This window comes from Rhea pennata, chromosome Z (genome assembly GCF_028389875.1).
Source record: "Rhea pennata isolate bPtePen1 chromosome Z, bPtePen1.pri, whole genome shotgun sequence".
Classification (NCBI taxonomy): domain Eukaryota; kingdom Metazoa; phylum Chordata; class Aves; order Rheiformes; family Rheidae; genus Rhea; species Rhea pennata.
The window spans coordinates 15,571,482-15,588,870 of NC_084702.1; the positions used below are offsets into that span (position 1 = coordinate 15,571,482).

The 17,389-nt window shown below is 39.8% G+C and overlaps 1 protein-coding gene across 1 annotated transcript in view; it reads right to left on the reverse strand.

Moving 5' to 3' along the window:
• The window catches only part of SVEP1 (sushi, von Willebrand factor type A, EGF and pentraxin domain containing 1), a 132,632-nt gene that overhangs the window by 77,574 nt on the left and 37,669 nt on the right, over window positions 1-17,389 (reverse strand). The window contains exons 4-6 of the mRNA XM_062599029.1: window positions 6,909-7,067; window positions 6,499-6,678; window positions 1,053-1,232 (exon numbers count right to left, since the gene is read on the reverse strand). Coding sequence (XP_062455013.1) covers window positions 1,053-1,232; window positions 6,499-6,678; window positions 6,909-7,067 — 519 coding nt within the window. The remainder of the gene's footprint in view (window positions 1-1,052; window positions 1,233-6,498; window positions 6,679-6,908; window positions 7,068-17,389) is intronic.

Here is a 17,389-nt window from a genome sequence, read left to right on the forward strand (position 1 = left end):
ATAGATAGTCGTAGTACAGTGTCAGTGAGGTAACTTTAAAAAATGGTAAACCTTACACTGATGTCCATTCAAACTTCAAAGAGTTCAAAAAACCCCCCAAACTCAGGGAGTACCCAGACATCCAAAATATCTGTCTCAAAGTGGGAGACCAAACCCAAACCTACTTCGTTTTTCTAAAAGAAGGATGAGAATTGAATAAATCATCAGTTACAGATACCTAAATGTGGAAATGATTTCTGCGTTCTTCCATCTAGCAGATGATAAATAATAGTTAGAAACTGTTCAATCTAGAAATAAATAGGAGAAATTCATAAGTCTAGAAATAAATGGGGAAGTATCTCCATGACAATAATAAACATTATGAAAATGAGTACAAAGGATATTTGGGGGGGCGGGGGCATGCTAACAGAGACTCTTTTAGTTTATATCCTTCCATGAATGAAACTCCACACATCCATAATGACAGAAATTTAGACAAGCTTGTTCTGGACAGCAGTTATGACAAGAATTAGCATAGATTTTTCCAAAACATATTTTCCTCCTGGGACAACCAAAGCTAACTTTTGTACTAGATTTTCAGACTCAGCAAAAGTAAGACATTGCCATGGGTAATCTAGGAATGGAAGCAATACTGCAGGGTATGAAGAAGTCTTTTGATACAGAATGAAGCTGGATTTTAATAATCAAAATGTTAAGCTAGGACAGATGAATTTGACTGATATTACAGTAAATCTTCCAATTATAATCTTCCAGTGGATTTCAGGGTCCCTTTCCTTTTGAAGTTAATTAAAGTTTTTTTCACAGACTTCAACAGAAGAAAGATTAGGATCTCTTAATGAACTATCCTGATACATTAATACTTGGGAATTATTTTCATCATTAAAGCACACATACACAGTTAGAAATTTAGTCTTGCCTCATGAAAGTCCTCCTTTTTAATCCTGGAGTGAAATAGTGCAAATAGTCAAAGTCCAATCAAAGTCATCTACTGACACATTACAGCGTGCCAGTAAAGGCCACACTCAGACATGAATATGTGATTAGATACCTACCCACACACTTTGGCTCCTTTGAATCCCACTGTGAGTTTCCCTGGCAGGTCAGTTTGGTGTTTCCTTCTAGTTCATAGCCCTCATTGCAGGCCACGGAACACACTGTCTTATAGGAGATATCAGATGTTGAACAATTAATGTGTCCATTTTCAGGAGACCGAAGTTTGGGACATGTTCGAACTGCAAATGGGAAAAACAAACCTGTTCATTCTGCAGCCCTGAAAACCCAGGGAATAACAGAAGTTTGCCCAGACTTTCAGGAGCGAGGCAGGGATGAGCCCGTACACTAGTTCTGCTAGATTATGTATATTTGAGAGGGGTTTTGGCCGCCTAGCTAATTTTTTCAAAGGGCTGATGCCTTATTTTTTCCTGAAACACTGCCCTACGAAGCATGTATGATGTTAGGCACACAGTTTTCAACTCATCTAAGTTCCAGTACAAGTTTGGGTTTCTAACTCCTCAGCTATGCCTGGGAAATTTTTGGGAGACCACTAACTGGCAAGCTGGCATGAGCCCAAAGCTTGCCAGGTGAATAGAGCAGACAACTGTGTGCCAGTGCTTGGGAGCATTTTTCAAGTACTCCTGGCACAGGCAGGTGCAGGACTATACACAGCAGAACACAGGACATTCATCAGTGTCTGGGAGAGAGAGAGAGAGAAAGAAGGAAGAACATAAGACAGTCATACACAACAGGACCATATGGGAAGAAAAGGAAGAGCTTAGGTTGCTGCTGAGGCAAAACAGACCCCTTCAGGTGTGGGGCTTCTGGCACGTGCAGTCCCAGCTGCTGCTGAGCGCAGAAGCCTCTCTCCTGCTGGGTCTCACAAACACTGCAAGCAACATGATGTGAAGGAGTATGTGCTGGGAAAAGGAAGTGCGGCATGCCTGTGTGATCTTTGGATTGTCCACCTGTTTTGTTTACTGAATCCTGATGCTGTGACTTATCATAACCTACAGTCTATATTGTAGTTAAGACTGGTCCCCAAACAGCTGAATGATACCGAAAACAAGCAAACAAAGGCACTAATAAGCCTAGATTTATGTTTTTTGTTGCAGTGTCATAACCTTAACCTCCTCTGGCATGTATATCTTGGCCTTTTTCTTTTGCATTACCTCCAGCTCTCTTCCTCTTCAGGCAGTACCCTCAGTTCCAGCATTTGTCCCCTTGCTATCCTCTCAACTAGACTCTGAGCTAAATATACGGTGCCAGGCCTTTGGATCCATCTGTGTCAAATAGCTAAGCTGTAACCATCTACTGACTAGCGAGATACTATATGCATGACAGCAAGACCAAATGTGTAAATGCATTTTCTCAATTAAAGCTCGCTGATAGTGTTCAGTATCTTCAAAAGTTATTAGGAGGAGACAGACATACAAGGACAAACAGTGTGACCACACAAAAATAAAATCAGGAAGATTGCAGTTCCCTACACTGCTGTCTCTGGAGATTGTTATCCACAGCTTCTACTGACCTTGCAGGCAGGGGCCAAGCCCTAATGATGTATATGACTTCAGAGATCTGGATGACTTCTCTAGTGTGATTTAGAAAGTTGATTTCACCAACCAACCCACCCTCCCTGCCATTGGGTAGGAGATGAACCACTAGCTTCTTTCCAAATGCGCTCCACAGCAAGCCAATATTTGGCAACTTTTTCTCTTCTTTCCTGTAGTTGTTTACTGTGCATACTGATGAGATTTGAGACTCTCAAATTAATACATGTGCAGACACCGTGAACTCTCCTTCAAACGAAGCTGAGTTGAACAAATGGTGATAACTGCAAGCCCCTAAAAGTTTCAAAGAACCTTACCAAATAACTAGTCTTTTTTTTGGAAATAGTTATAAAGGCACCTAGGTGGAAAGAAAAAAGATTTACAGCAAAACCTAGGTATATTGGATAGGAAAGAAAAGAGAAAACAACTCAGATGCACATGATATGTTTTTGTATTACAGATGTTTCTTGTTCACAATTGCAGAATATTGTTCCACTCATGCAGGCTTATACTTAGGCATACTCTAGAAAGTGCATTTAGAAGTGCAACAAACATACTGAAACTTCCATTTTGTCAGTGGCATTTTGAGAATAAAAGCAACTTTCTAGTCCATTGTACTTTAACTGTGATCCAGTGAACAAAACAGATATTTTACAGCTGAATCACACATATTTTGTGTAGAAGAGAATAGGCTTTCTCTCTAATGATTTCTGTGGAGGCCTTTAACACCAAATCTGTGGTAAAAGGAGCAAACAGCTTTGACAAACCACCAAATTCTATGAGCATGATTGTGGAATTAAGAGCTCTGTTATGCGCCTTTAGAGATGGCAGAGGGCCTCTCTTCTGGAGAGCATGTAGTGCTCCTGCCTTCTCAGTGTTTCAGACTCCAGTATATGGCCGTAACATATTACTATTCATGCTGTATCGCTAGGCCAAGAAGTGGAAAATGTCAGTGTTTTATGCAAGAGGGGAAGAATGCTCTGTTTTCCTTCTTGGTTTCCTTCTTGAATCTATTGCCTGTAAAGGTCTGCTTGGGCAACAGAGACTCCAGAGCATGCAAGATCTATCTCCTGAACTCTTTTAGAAATCTTTGGTGGCTAAAAAGGACACATACTATTTCTTTCAGCCATCATGGATACTGTGTTTTGGGATAAAACAGATCTGGACAAAATGCCCACCCAAAACTTGATTTAGATCTGATTTTTTTCATTTTTGTCTCCCCCTTTTCTGTCTTTCCACCAGGCTTACTCAAAGAAAGCTGAATAGCTTGATCCTCCTAGTCCCATATTCTCTGTACAGCCAAAACTCCTTGTGAAGCTGGAAGCAGGGCTGGGTGTACCAAATGCAAAGATAAAGTGCACAAAATGCCTGAGCCATCATTAACCCAGGAGTTAAAGGAGCTACCATCATAAACCCAGGAAATCAGGCAATGCCACCACCCCCATTTTAAAGATGAATCTAAGAATTTATGCTAGTTCCCTCCAGTACAGCTCTGGCAGAAATCTGGAACTGAGCCCATGTTATCTTGGTCATGGTCTCATGCCCTAGACACAGAATCATCCTCTTGTCAGTTTGGCATTTTCCATGACCAAGAAACATTTCCACAAAGTCAGTTAAAAAAAATCAGAACAACAACAGTATGTTCTGCCAGCTCTTGAGTTTTCTCCTAGTATGTTTTTCTGGATTAAGTACACAATTTGTAGGGCTTTTTACATGGATCACAGTTGATTGCAAGAGATGACTGCAGTAATCATTTTCCAACAACATTGCAGATTTCAGCTATCAGAGCAATTGAGGAGTGTTTAATGTCAAAATCCAAAGCAGCATGGAGGGATTAAAATCCTTCCACTTTCCCTTCCTAATTTATGTGACAAAATACTCCTGGGATTAACAAGACAGCTATAAACTGTGCCTTTGATCTTGCTCCCTTTCATAGTCTACAGGGATGAATACAGAATAGCAGATGCAGCACATGCAAAGGTAGGATTTTTTAATAACAATTATTTTTTAATTGGAAGACTTCAGCATGATGAAGAGTGGCAGAAGAAAAATAAAAAGATATCCTCTCAGTGCTTCAAAGGAAATTAACACTACACCAAGATAATACCTCAAAGGCAGAATTTTATTTTCTTCCACTTTTCAGATAAATTCCCTGTTTAAGCAAGATCATGATGCTTTTCCAAGCACCAAAACCCAGCAGGCTGAAGAATTTTCAAAAAGTCTTCCAAGTACTAGAATCTTCCACTTCTTTCTACAGGGAAGGAAGGTGAAGGACCCTTTCTTTGTGTTTGACTGCAGCTTTCTCCAGACTTCTTGTGCTGGAGGCTATTTTGTAAGAGAAGCTTTGACAGACATATGTTTTCTCCCAGTATCCCAGTCTACCTGAAGTAGTATACACTTTTAGACTATGTTTTGTCTTCTGAACCTGTCTAAATCTAGCTTCTTTCTCCCTTAAGCAACTGTCCAGCAATTTATTTTTTATTGCAAACTTCCCCTTCCTGCCTCTTTCAGGGGGAATAGAAAATAAAAAGGAAGAATAAGTTCTCCATGATTTATCTGAAACAGAGACTTGAAATGCAAGCAAAGGGTGAACACAAGAATACTGCTGCTGCTACACAAGGAAGAAAGCCCTCAGGAACAGATCTCTAGCTCAGATCTCATTGTTCTCATCATGATTTCCTTTTTTTTTTTTTTTTTTTTTTTTTTTTTTTTTTTTTTTTTTTCCTATGGGCTACAGTGTTTTCTGTAATGGCACAATATGCTAATATCTCAAGGGTATCCTGCCTGTTTCTCTGAAATCATGGCCCGGGCAAGATTTGCAGCAGGAGCTGATGGCTTCTTATCTACTAGCTTTCCAGAGCAGCATATGCAACTTGAGTTAAACAGGGTGAACTACAATCTGTGGCTGAGGAGCGGAAGAGCTGCTGTTCATTTTTTCAGGCCCTTCTTTGAAGACACAACAAGCAGAACAGGCTAGAGATGAGGATCCCTCTCTAAACCATCAGGAACCCAATCCAAGGCAAAAGCAAGAGTTAGAAAGGCAAAATAATGTACTTGTAAGAGCTCCAGAAAGAAAAGAAAGCTTTTCAGGATGCTCTTTCCCTTGTCTTCCTCCTTTCATCCCTTCTGTTTATTTCTTTTCCAGCAGACATTCCCTTACAGAAAATTGCTAGCATGCTGCTAGTTGCTCCCCAGCAAAAATCCTCTGAGGCCAATGCTCAATACCCAAACTTTCCTACTTTAATTTTGCATAACAAACCCCGGAAAGGTAAAAAGTAGGATGGAATTCTTTCATGCTTAATGTCGCCAAATCCCAGTACATATTTATGCCAAGAGCCTGATGGATACTCTAAAACATCCACACTACAAGGTCTTGCTATATATTTGACTCTGTGGACAAGAGGCAAAGGGCAGAAACTGAAGCACAGAAAGTTCCGCCTGATCGTGAGGGGGAATTTCTTCCCTGTGAGAGTGACGGGGCACTGGAACAGGTTGCCCAGAGAGGTTGTGGAGTCTCCTTCTCTGGAGATCTTCAAGGCCTGCCTGGATGCAACTCTGTCTGACATGCTCTAGGTGACCCTGCTGAGCAGGGAGGTTGGACTAGACGATCTCCCTTCCAACCTTACTGATTCTATGATTCTACAATAATGTAGATACAAACCTCATAGAAATTATGTGGAGAGAGGCCTAAGAAAGGGCAGTGTAGACTCGCTTGCAAAAGAGTGACCTCTAGTAAATATTGCTCTACATTTTCTATTTTACATGTTTCCTCTTTCCTAAAAAAAGGAAGGAGGAAAACAGAATGATTATGGTGGAATTTTACCTTTGGAACCTTCTTTCCTTTTGGGGCTAACAGGGTCAAATCTGCATGCACAAGTAGCTAATGAGCAAAGTAATCCATTGTGAAGAACTAACCCAACTGAAAATTACTTCTTCAAACACACAACACTCATACCTCTGCACGTAGCCTCTGAACCAGACCATTGGCCATTTGGTTGACAAAGCCGGATGCTGCTTCCCACGAGATCAAATCCTGCTTTACATCGGATTCCACAGGCAGCATTAAAGTAATTGTTGCAGACATTCTGGACAAAGTAGCCATTTTCAGGGGGCTTCAGTTCAGGGCAGTGAACAACTAAATAATTAAAAAGCAACAGAGTTATGATGTCAGTTGGAGTGCACTAGGCTACTTAAGGCAAGCAATTTTCATTTCTAACTCAGCTTGCATCTTGGTACTTTTGTTGTTTTGGAAAGACACTGAGAATCTTGCATGCAGCTTGATATCTCCAGTGCAAAACCAAATAATTGTCCAAGCACTGTACAATGCATTTCAGGACTTTTCTGCTCCTGGATAGAAAAACTTACCTTCACAGGTTTGCCCTACAGCATGATATCCCTCCTGGCATGTACAATCCTCAATGGAGGTACTTCCTGGTGGAGAAGTATGATTTTCATTGGGACATGAGATGCAAGTGCTAACACCACCTGGTGAACCTTCAGGCTTGTATGTTCCTGGTGGACAAGCTGTTGAGTAAAAGAAAACAAGAAAGAAGATAGTAATATTACATTTCTTCTAAAAATAGATTGCACTACCAATTTCCTTTTCTGATTAAAAATAGAATTTCTTTTTTAACAAGCTTCATCTTCCAAGAGTTGAAGAAGTCAAGATATTCATATTTCACAGCTAGCAACACTTTCCACGTGTGTTGCTTTACTTTTTTTACATTCTTGTTTTTCTTCCTCAAATAGCTGATGCCTTTTGAGGCAGGAACATTCTCTGCTCAAGGTGCTTATAGAGTTTTTAGAGACTGGAGCTAAAGCCCCCTAAACTTAGTGAAGGTCTCTCCAGTGACTTCTGGGTATTTGGGATTAAGTCCATGGTTTATTTTTTTCCAGAAAAGCCCCCACACCGTATTTTCATTGATACAACCTACAATGATTTCATGAAAATATTCTAGATTTTGAGCTAAGAGTATAAAAGTAGTTCAGATAAAACACAACTATTCAAAATTACATCCGAGCTTAATGTATACAAATTCTTAGTAAAACCAGCTAGTAAAACCACTGCATTTGATCTACATATTATGATTTACACACTACGCTTTCTATAATGCATAAACCACAAGCAATAAAACAATTAATCAAAACAATTGCTCCCAGAAGCTTGTGCAGTCATTTAGATACCATTTAATATTTTAACTCTGTGTATGTGCTGCACAAGGCTTAAAGAGATTTAACATATGTTTCCAGAGGCAGGGAAATATGTAAGCAAGAAGGGATGAATAACAGCACTAATAAGAGATGAAAAATCCTCCAGTGATTATAGCCTTGGTCAGGGACTGGAGATTCCATTATTCAGTTCTTTGTTCCACCAGACTTCTTGATGGAACTTGACCAAATTTCACAGGTCATTTCTAATTGAAATTCCTAATTTACTTATTTATAGCTAACAAGAGACAGGCCTTGACCCAGATCAAGACAATGTAGATAAAAATAAATTTGGCAATTTTAGGAATGGTCAGGTTCAGACCAAGCCAGACAAGCTCTTGCTGCCATGAGAGACAGAGAGAGAGGGATTGGAGAAATTGTGGAGCTCGGAAAACCAGAACAAATCCAGGGTGTGCCTTTGAAACTACTGCCTCTCCTCTTTGCCTCTGTTTTACAGAGGGAGCATAGGGAAAATGTAACTTCAAGCTTAAGACCTTCAGCTAGGTTGGAAAAGGAATCTCTCATTTCATTAATTTAGTTGTTTGCAAACTTCCTCAAAGCCCAAAACTTCTCTTGCAGACTGTTATGCAGCCTCTCCTCTCCTCTCCTCCATACAGTCACTTTGTACCATTTGATGCAGCTTTGCATGTTATAAAAAACTGCACAGGACAGAGAGTTTGACTCTGTACCTCTAAGGTGATTGAGTCTACCACAAATGCCCTGCAGTGTCTTTTTCCTTAAGCAAGAAGATGTGCTCTCTTTCTAGGAGCAAATCTCACTTACTGCAGTGCTAGAGTCATAATTCCTGGAGTTCAGGGACTCTGGCAATATCAGTCTTTTCTTTGGACCAATTCTTCTTGTCTGATGAGCTAGCTGTTAAAGCACTCTGACACAGGTCTTTCTTATTAATGAAAAACAGATTTCTGCTTTCTTGGCAACAACAAAAAAAAAACCCAAACCAAAAATCCCACCCTTTCTTCACCCCATCTGTCAAAGAAGACTTGAATTTTGTAAGTCAAATTTAGTGCATTACACCTTATGTGTAATGAATCTATGTGAACAGTCGACAATTTTTCTTTTCAAGAAAGCATTGCCTTTTCTATAGTTTCCAGATATAATATTTTTATTCTATTTTCAGGAAAAATTGCATTTTTGTTTTGAACAAAGCAATCAAAGAAACAAGCAACTAAGACGCAATTTGGGGTGCTGTACATTTCACATATCTGCATTTAAAGTACCTTTAAAAAAGACAATCAAAATGCCTAAGTAATATAACTACAAGTCAAAGCATTTCATGGGTAAATGGACAGAAAAGCTGGGGATTTTTCATTCTTATTTTGGGATTTTGAAAAAGTGTTTGCAAGAAGACCCTCTTCTACGGTTCACCCACTCTTCCCCTCCAAGACATTCTATTCAGATTATTACTAGATCTTTCCTCCTCTGGAAGACGTTAAGTGTCCCTGAAACATTCCCTCATTATTCAGATGATCACCTCCAGAAAAGCTAAAATATCCCTGGTGTTACCCTGTTTCTGAAGTGTTTCCTTCTGGCACTTTGTGGAAGTCTCTGCAACATCTGTGTTAAAACTAATCTGCATCCAGCAGGAAGTGATCACATGCATCCAAAAGGACACAGGAAAGAGTGAGAAAAGTAAGTCTTGCAGGGGATCTTAGTTCCGTTGTGTGACAAAGACACCCTACATGTAATAGAGAAATCAGTCCTATGTGTTCTGTGTCTGGTGTATAAAACAATATGGTATCTAAAAAACGTATTTAATTAAAAGAAAACAAAACAAAAACCCAGCCTAACTTCTTTCTGTCATGGAAACACCACTTTAGATGAAGCAATAGCTATTTTAACACTATTTTGAAAACTATGGGATAAAAATGGTCACCTGTTCTATAACCTGGGTGTTTCTAGAAGCAAACTCAAATATTTGCTTATGGCTTTCTATCAGTCTGCCCTGGAGACTGTTCTTTCTGATAAGTATTTACAATTAATTCTTTCCACTGAATCAGAAGGAGGTAAATCACAGAATCAGTAAGGTTGGAAGGGACCTCTGCAGATCACGTAGTCCAACCTCCCAAAGATTTCCTGGTGCTGGTTCCACTGGGACTTGAATCCAGGACCTTCAGTGTGTAAAGCAGATGTGATGATAACCACTACACTACCCCTCTACCCCAATAACAGTGTTAAAACAGTTACTAACATACCTCATCCCTGAAGACTAGTTTCCCCAAATGTCCTCAAATTTTGTATACTTGAAGTGCTTGTCACTACCTTTTTAAAAAGTTGACTATTTATACAGAATTTTCTCCAAGCCTCAGCATCTGAACTGCTCACTGCTCACAAACTTTCCCTGGACTTACTCAGCTACCAGCCTCCACATGAGCTCTGCTCAACTTTTCCACAAGACAAAGCTTGCTTGCAGAGTGTCTAAGGTCACATAGTCTGTCCTGTGAGGCTTAGAGACTGCTTAAGAAGGCATAAGCACACTGACCTCTGCATTTTCGTCACAGTCACAGTGGTTAGTCTGGCCACAGTTTAGGTTAAAACTGTTCACAGTATGCTGCATAAGAGCTAAATTCAGGCTGTCTGATGTGGACACTCTTGGCCCAGTCAGTACCTGATCCACCTAGTCTGCAGACCTGTTCTCCCCTGCTCCAGCCAGCGCTAGAGCATGGCCCAAGTCTACCCACAAGGACACATCAGAGGCAGGAGAGACAGCTTGTGAGGGAAATTGCATCTGGAGAGTGGCCCCGTGCTTGACTGATCATACAGGTCTCTCTGTCTGTGGTATCTTCTGCAAATCGGGCAGTGCCAAATCTTTATAATGTTCTAGCACAACTTGCCCTGTATGCCTGCAATAATGACAGCAGGGCAAGGTCATCTTCTTCAGTTCTAATTTGTAACAACAATGTAAGCATTTTTTCAAGGCATGATTCTCCTTCCCAGCACTCTGATGGTGGAAAAGGGCTCAAAAGGGTGTATGAATGAACCCCAATGTAAATAAGCACCAAGCCAGCACTGTCAAGAATGACAAAAAACTCCACAAATTTTAGAAATGGGGCAACAATTTCAGCAGTATCAGCCTTTAAAGAAAGGGAGAGGGCGCTCATGTGAAATATACACATCTGCATATATGATCTTTTTAGGAAAAAGAATTAACTATCGCCAATATGTCAACTGCATTGTTATGTCCCTGGAAGCATGGGGACGAGCAAGAAAATACTTTTTGTTTAATGTAATATCCCTCCTGAGACAAGAATAATGAATACAGAGTTATGCCAAAGGTTACCTCCTTGTTACAAGAGCAAAAGGATATTTGGAAGTAGAGGTTATCATGCTAACTCAGATGAGCAAAGGCCCTAAACTTCTAAGGCATGCAAGGATGGCTCACACTGTAGTTGTGATCAACAACAACCTGCCTCACAAAAGGGTGGGTATTGTCCAGTGATCCATGTTCAGATTCTCCTGTCTATGGTAGTGACGCTGCAATAGCCTTCACATGAGAAATGGGAATGAAATAATATATTTCAGCATGCCTCCTTCATTATCTTTCTCAGTTATGCTCTCCTAGGGTTTATAGTTATTTGAAAATATTAAGAAAATATAACATCACATATGTGTGTGAGTACGGTAGGGGTTGTTGACTTCTTAGCCTATCAGTGGAACACAGTCTTCTTTTTCAAACTTTCTTTTTCAAAAAATCAAAGTTGTGTGTAGGACAGAAATCAGTAGGAAGTATATGTGATGCAGGTTTGCTAGAAACAAAAACCCACAGGACATGCATAAAAACGTTTCAGTCAAGGCATATACACGACAATATAAATATATGTTAAGACATGGCGTGAGGCTGAAAAACAGACACAAATAGTTAAGAAGGTCTGCAAAAAATCAAAAGACAGGCTTTACAATTCAGTAAGAATTCTTCTGCTCTTACTGCCTACAAAAATGACTTACTTAATCTAATCAATAAGAATTTAATGTTGTAAAAGTGACAACATAAAACAAGGTATGTTTCAGAGATTTCACTGAACATTAAACATGTTTTATGCAGTTTACCTTTTTTAAAACGGTGAATAATAAAATCAGCATCAAACTTAAGCCAACTGATACTGAACACATAGGGTAGCATATAAACTCCAGTCTGGATTTAAATAGGTAGAGATCAGGTATCAAAGATCTTTACTCTGTAACATGGGGTCAAAATTATTCCTCTGAATGTATGAGTACAAATTTTAAGGATAAATTATTCTTCCTTAAAAATGTAAATCTTCTAAACTCCTGGGAGAGCAGACAAGCTTAATTTCTTCTCCAATTACACTAGTGTAACTCAGTCACTGAAATGAAATTATTCTTGACTTATCCCAATGTAAGAGAGAGGAGACTCAAACTCCATGTATTTTAAAGATTAATTTGAGGGATTTTGTATTTTTTTCAATGCATAATTTCTCTCACTAACTACATTTGTAAGTAATCTCTGGCATGAGCTTTTCCTTCCACACTTGATGCTAACGAAGGATCCGATTAAAGGTTTATCTGTTGCAGGATATGACAGGAATCTGCTAGGCACTATCCTGCTCTTTCTTGCATGAACGTGATCTGTGCTCAGCTATTGTGCTGACTGTTGTCTATAATTTTCATTTTCATTTACACATTCTCAATTCACACATATTCTCATATATGAAAAACCTAAACAAAATGATATTTTGAAGCAAATCACAAATACATAAAAGGTCTTGATTAACTCAATCCCCTGATTTCCTAAAGGAGGAAGCAAAGCCTAATTTTCCACTGAGTTAAGCTGGTTTTATGCTACTGTAATTACTTTTATGTCACCGACAACATTGATGTGCATTCAGCATAGTGAAGTGGTGAATCTGTCCCAGAGACAGAGTATACACTGAATATCCAACTCTTATTTTGGTTTCCTGGTGTTTATTAAAAATGATGCAATTTATAGGTCACAAAAACAATAAACAATGATCACTGGATATTTGTGTCCCACTCTTTGCCTGCTTCCTCAGTTTGTGTTACTGAACACAGACAGACGTGAGATTTTTGTTTACATGCAGCTTTGGTCTGGCACACATGGTTTCATGTTTTCATTCGTTCACTGGCAGTTGTAGGAAGAGCCTTGTGCGTGCCCAGAAGCACTTCAAATTACAGGCCAAAAGATGAAAACAACCAAAACCTCAGGTTAACTTGTTTATGTTTATCCCTTTGGAGGAGAAGAACTACAGACTGAGGGTGTAGGCTATTTCTCTGCTTTACTTAATCTAAGATTCTCCTTGTGCCTTGGAACACCAAAATAAATATGGAAATTAGAACAGACGTCACCCTGACCTTCATGTATCTGAAGCAAGTGCTGTGGTAGTCGTACTTATTTGATCTGCTCTGCTTGGCCATCATTCATGTTTTAAATAGGGCATCATGGATGGGTCTGACTATATATTAAGCTTAGTTATTTTACTAAATAGAAGCCACAGCCTTCAGGAGGAAGTGAGTACAAAGAAGTTAAGTACATTACCATGTGCTAGATTTTTCCACATTGATATCTACATCTCTCCCCATGACAAAGTCGTATGTGATTAGATTTGCCACAGGCCTAGGCACACTCACTATTAGGAGGAGAAATGGGAACCAGGGGCTGTATTCTGAACCACAAAGGACTGTCAAAATATGCTTTACAGGAGTCGTGTATGGTGTTAATGCGAGCTGGAAAACAAAGGAATAGGTGCCTAAGGCTGCAATTCCACCAACACAGGAGGAAATTGAGGTCCCCATTGCAGACTGAACAGCCAGTGCCTGCCTGATGCTCCCCCACATCCTGCTGCAGCAGAGGGAAGGTTTGGGATGTCCTACAGCAGTAGCAGGTTCTACTACCCAGTCCTCCCTTCTTCCTCCAGAAGCTGCTCTGTTCCTGCTGCACATCTCATTTGCGAGCGGCCTCTGCAAAGGAAGAACTTGCTAAGGTGGGAGCCTGGATTACACGAAACTCCCCAATCTCCTGCCTTCTCTGTGCATCTCACAGTGCTACTTCTTGACTGCTTTTGTAACCATTGTATTCAGCAACATTAGGGCACTCATGTCCCAAAGAAATTGTAATTTTCAGGTCTATTCTATTAAACTAAACCATGAAACAGACTTTTTTTTTCCCTGAAGTCCACAAGCCAAAAAAACACTTAGCTTTTGCCAGCAGAAAAGCACACAAGCCTGGCAACTGAAATAGACCTCACTGGACCTGCACAAGAAGACACTTAAGCCTGCTTCACAAAGACTTATCATGAGTCTCTGCCTTGCCTCCAGCAGTTGCAGATTTTCTTTGTCACATTTAAGTTATCTGGGGAGTTGTTTGTTTAATCTTGAAGGTAGGTTTGTCTGAACTGGCACTTCATGCCCTTGAAATGCTGTTGGAAAGCCAAAGGGAAAAAACTTAAACCTTTGTCAGATACTGTGATCTACCTTTCTACAGTGTGTGACATGTATGGTGCCAGAAGGGAAATACGAGCCAGGAGCATGCCAGGATTATGAGAAAAACACAAGGAAGTGGTTTTGGTTAAACACTTGACATGTGTGACTTTTACAAAGACTGAAAAGGAAAACCTTGAGCTTGTCTTTAAATGTAGGGATCAGAGAAGGATTTCTGCTAAATCTCAGCATATTCTCTGATTCTTTAATACTTCCTGTTATCCCCAGTACGTGCTCTGCATTGATTTCAGACAGTAAGGAACCTGCTCATCTGTCTGGTCCGTATCAGTTTTCCTTAAGAATCTCTTCTCACACGGACATGATTAGCAATTTAACAAGCTATATTTCCTCTCCTTGCTGAGGGTAGGCTGAACGAAGCCAGAAGTTTAGCCACTTCTATTCATGAGAAGGAAGGAAGAGACAGGTTCACCCAATTCTTTCTGCTAAGTTTACAGACACCAAGACTGTGATATTCCACTACACAGGGGGCTGCAGCATTTGGATTAAAGCTTTGGAAAGATCTAGCTCTAGACGGTATTTTTCTTTGAGCACTTCAAATAGTCATAACAAACTTTCAGCAGAAATAACATGCTCACAATAAATATGAGAATCTTGGATTCTCTTTCATAGGCAAAAGGACTGGAAAGTTGCCTGAAAGGAGAAGCAGTCCCCAACATGAGCATCTCTTCTTGGTACCCCTAGGCATACACAGAGTATGAACAATCTGCCTGCTAAAAAATATAACAACTCCAAGAGCTATTACAGCTGGTAAGAGTTATGGTTCCTACAAGGCTGTTCCTCCATAGGGAGGTCTGGCACTGAGCCACAAGTGTGCTGAGCATTCCCAGGGTAGGCTTGGGGCCTGCGCATTTAGATAGGATTACTGCAAAGCAATGTTTCTGCCCGCAAACATCTTCCCTGGTAATAGTAGCACTACTGAGAAGACATAGAAAATCCATTCATGCCCAGTTTTTAGTATTTTTTAAAAAAATTAGAACAATTATCATATACTTAAAAACATGGTGAGTTCCTTAAGCACATTCACACTTGAACAACAGAAGAGCAAGAAGGGCTTTTAAAAGCATTTTAAAATATTTTACAAACATGTAGTTAAAACTCAGTTCCTCTTAAGACTATTAATCCTGGTTCTAGACATTGCCTTGTAAGTTATCTTTGAAAACAAGCCTATCCATGCTTCATTCAAGCTACCAGGCCTCATGTTATGTTCTGACAACTTGTGCAACTTGTGTAATTTTGCACAAAGTTCCATTTCACTTGTTCTCAAAGCAGAAGCATTAGTTTCAGTTGGTTTTAGAAATGCTACATCAGCTAAAGGGGTAAGCATTTCCAGCCAGGAACACTATAATGTTTTGATGTAACACCATAGTTTCTACACATGCATTCAGCAGTGCAAAGTGTGTAACAGTCAGTGGAGTGTGACATAACCTGAACAGAGGCAGTCTCAAGGGAGCCGTGATGTTAAAGCCTGCGCTTAGTAAACTAAGCCACACTAACATGATTTACTGAGGGGATGAAACTCCAAGCCCAATGGTGAAGCTAGAGGAACTTCATCAGTTAACTCCATACAGAAATGACGTTCTGTCATTTAACATATGTTAAAATGAAGGTCTTTGGGTTGCATTCTCAGTGGCACTTTAAACAGTGCTTACAGGTTTGCTGTTTGCATAGACATCAAATCCAGACTTGGCGATGCATTTGGAGAGAATTCCCAAGGTAAAACTGGACCTATTTATTGTGAACATCTGCTCATGCCTGCTGAGGTCCAGCCAACCCCACTGTTCATATTTACATTAGAGCTTAGATACTGATTTATGTCCTTTTGCCCCTATGTTTTTGTTACACATTCTTATACCATGCTAACAGTGAATTCCAAGAGCGCTTAAAGGTCTTGCTGGGGAACTGAGTTAGTTAATTGTGTAAAGTTTACTGTGCAAATGGAGATTACTTATTATGTATTTATTTATGTGCAGGGCTTTTATGTCCAAAACTTTGCTGACAATAAGGCTCTTACTTAACAGAGGAAACAAAAGCAGTTCTGAGTACTCTTCTCAGAGTAGAAATATTATACAGCAGGCTTCTCTGGACATAGTCTTCACATAATCACAGATATGCATTCCTCAGTAAACCTTGAGTCTTTGCTGGCGTGACAGCATATGGTACTATAAATAATCCCGTTCTAAGTGCCCTGGATCTCTGGATTGCTTCCTGCAATTTAAATACCTAAGCACTGAAAAGGGATATCACTACCCTGCCATAGATAGAAGTTACACTTTTGCTCTCACAAGACTATAAAAATCCAAACAGGTTGAAGCAAAGCAAAGTCCATAAAAACCTCATTTGTTTAATTTCTGCTATGCACAGATGAGCAAATATCTATCTTGAAGGATTTAATTTTTGTCTAGTTTAAAGGCACTGAAAGTCCATTTTTTTTCCAGGTCTGGTCTAACCATTGTACAATGTATCAAATAATTTTGCTCTTTATTTTTGCTGATGAAAAGGGTTCTGGGTCAGGAATGAAAAGTGAAGGCCAAGAGAAAGAAGCTTTTGCAGAGAGAATATAGATCAAATACATGGAGCAAAGCCACTCCATACTCTTCATTACTTTTCCATTACCCTTCATTTTACCAATCAATCTATCAGTTCATCAACTTTGTAACAGAGTAGACTAATGAGCAGTTAATAGATGCTCAATGGGCCAATATAATCCCCAGGTCAAATCCTGAGAAAGTGAGAGTGCTCAGAAACTTCAAAACCGTGAAAAAAAAATCCTACCTGGTTTGTATAATATGCTGCTTACTTATCTGTGTTAACTTCAGCACAAACCAGAGGATAGCAAGAACTAGCCCCTGAAGTCTTCACCCAGAGGAAGCAGGACAGAACTGAGAACCTAGCCCACTGCTGGTGACTCTTGGGATACCCTGAAATCACCACAGCTTGCTCAGCACAACTACTTCTTCCAGAAGCAGTGAGTAAGAGTCTCATGTCAAAAGGAGAAAACAGACCACCTTCTGCTGGGATTTCAGAGAGGCAGGTGTTCACTAAAATGTAAGATGGAGGTTTAAAATTCAACAACACTGCACACTAAGCTCCACAGCATATGTTTCTGCAATGACAAAAATATCCCTGGTTGTCCAAGATCCCTT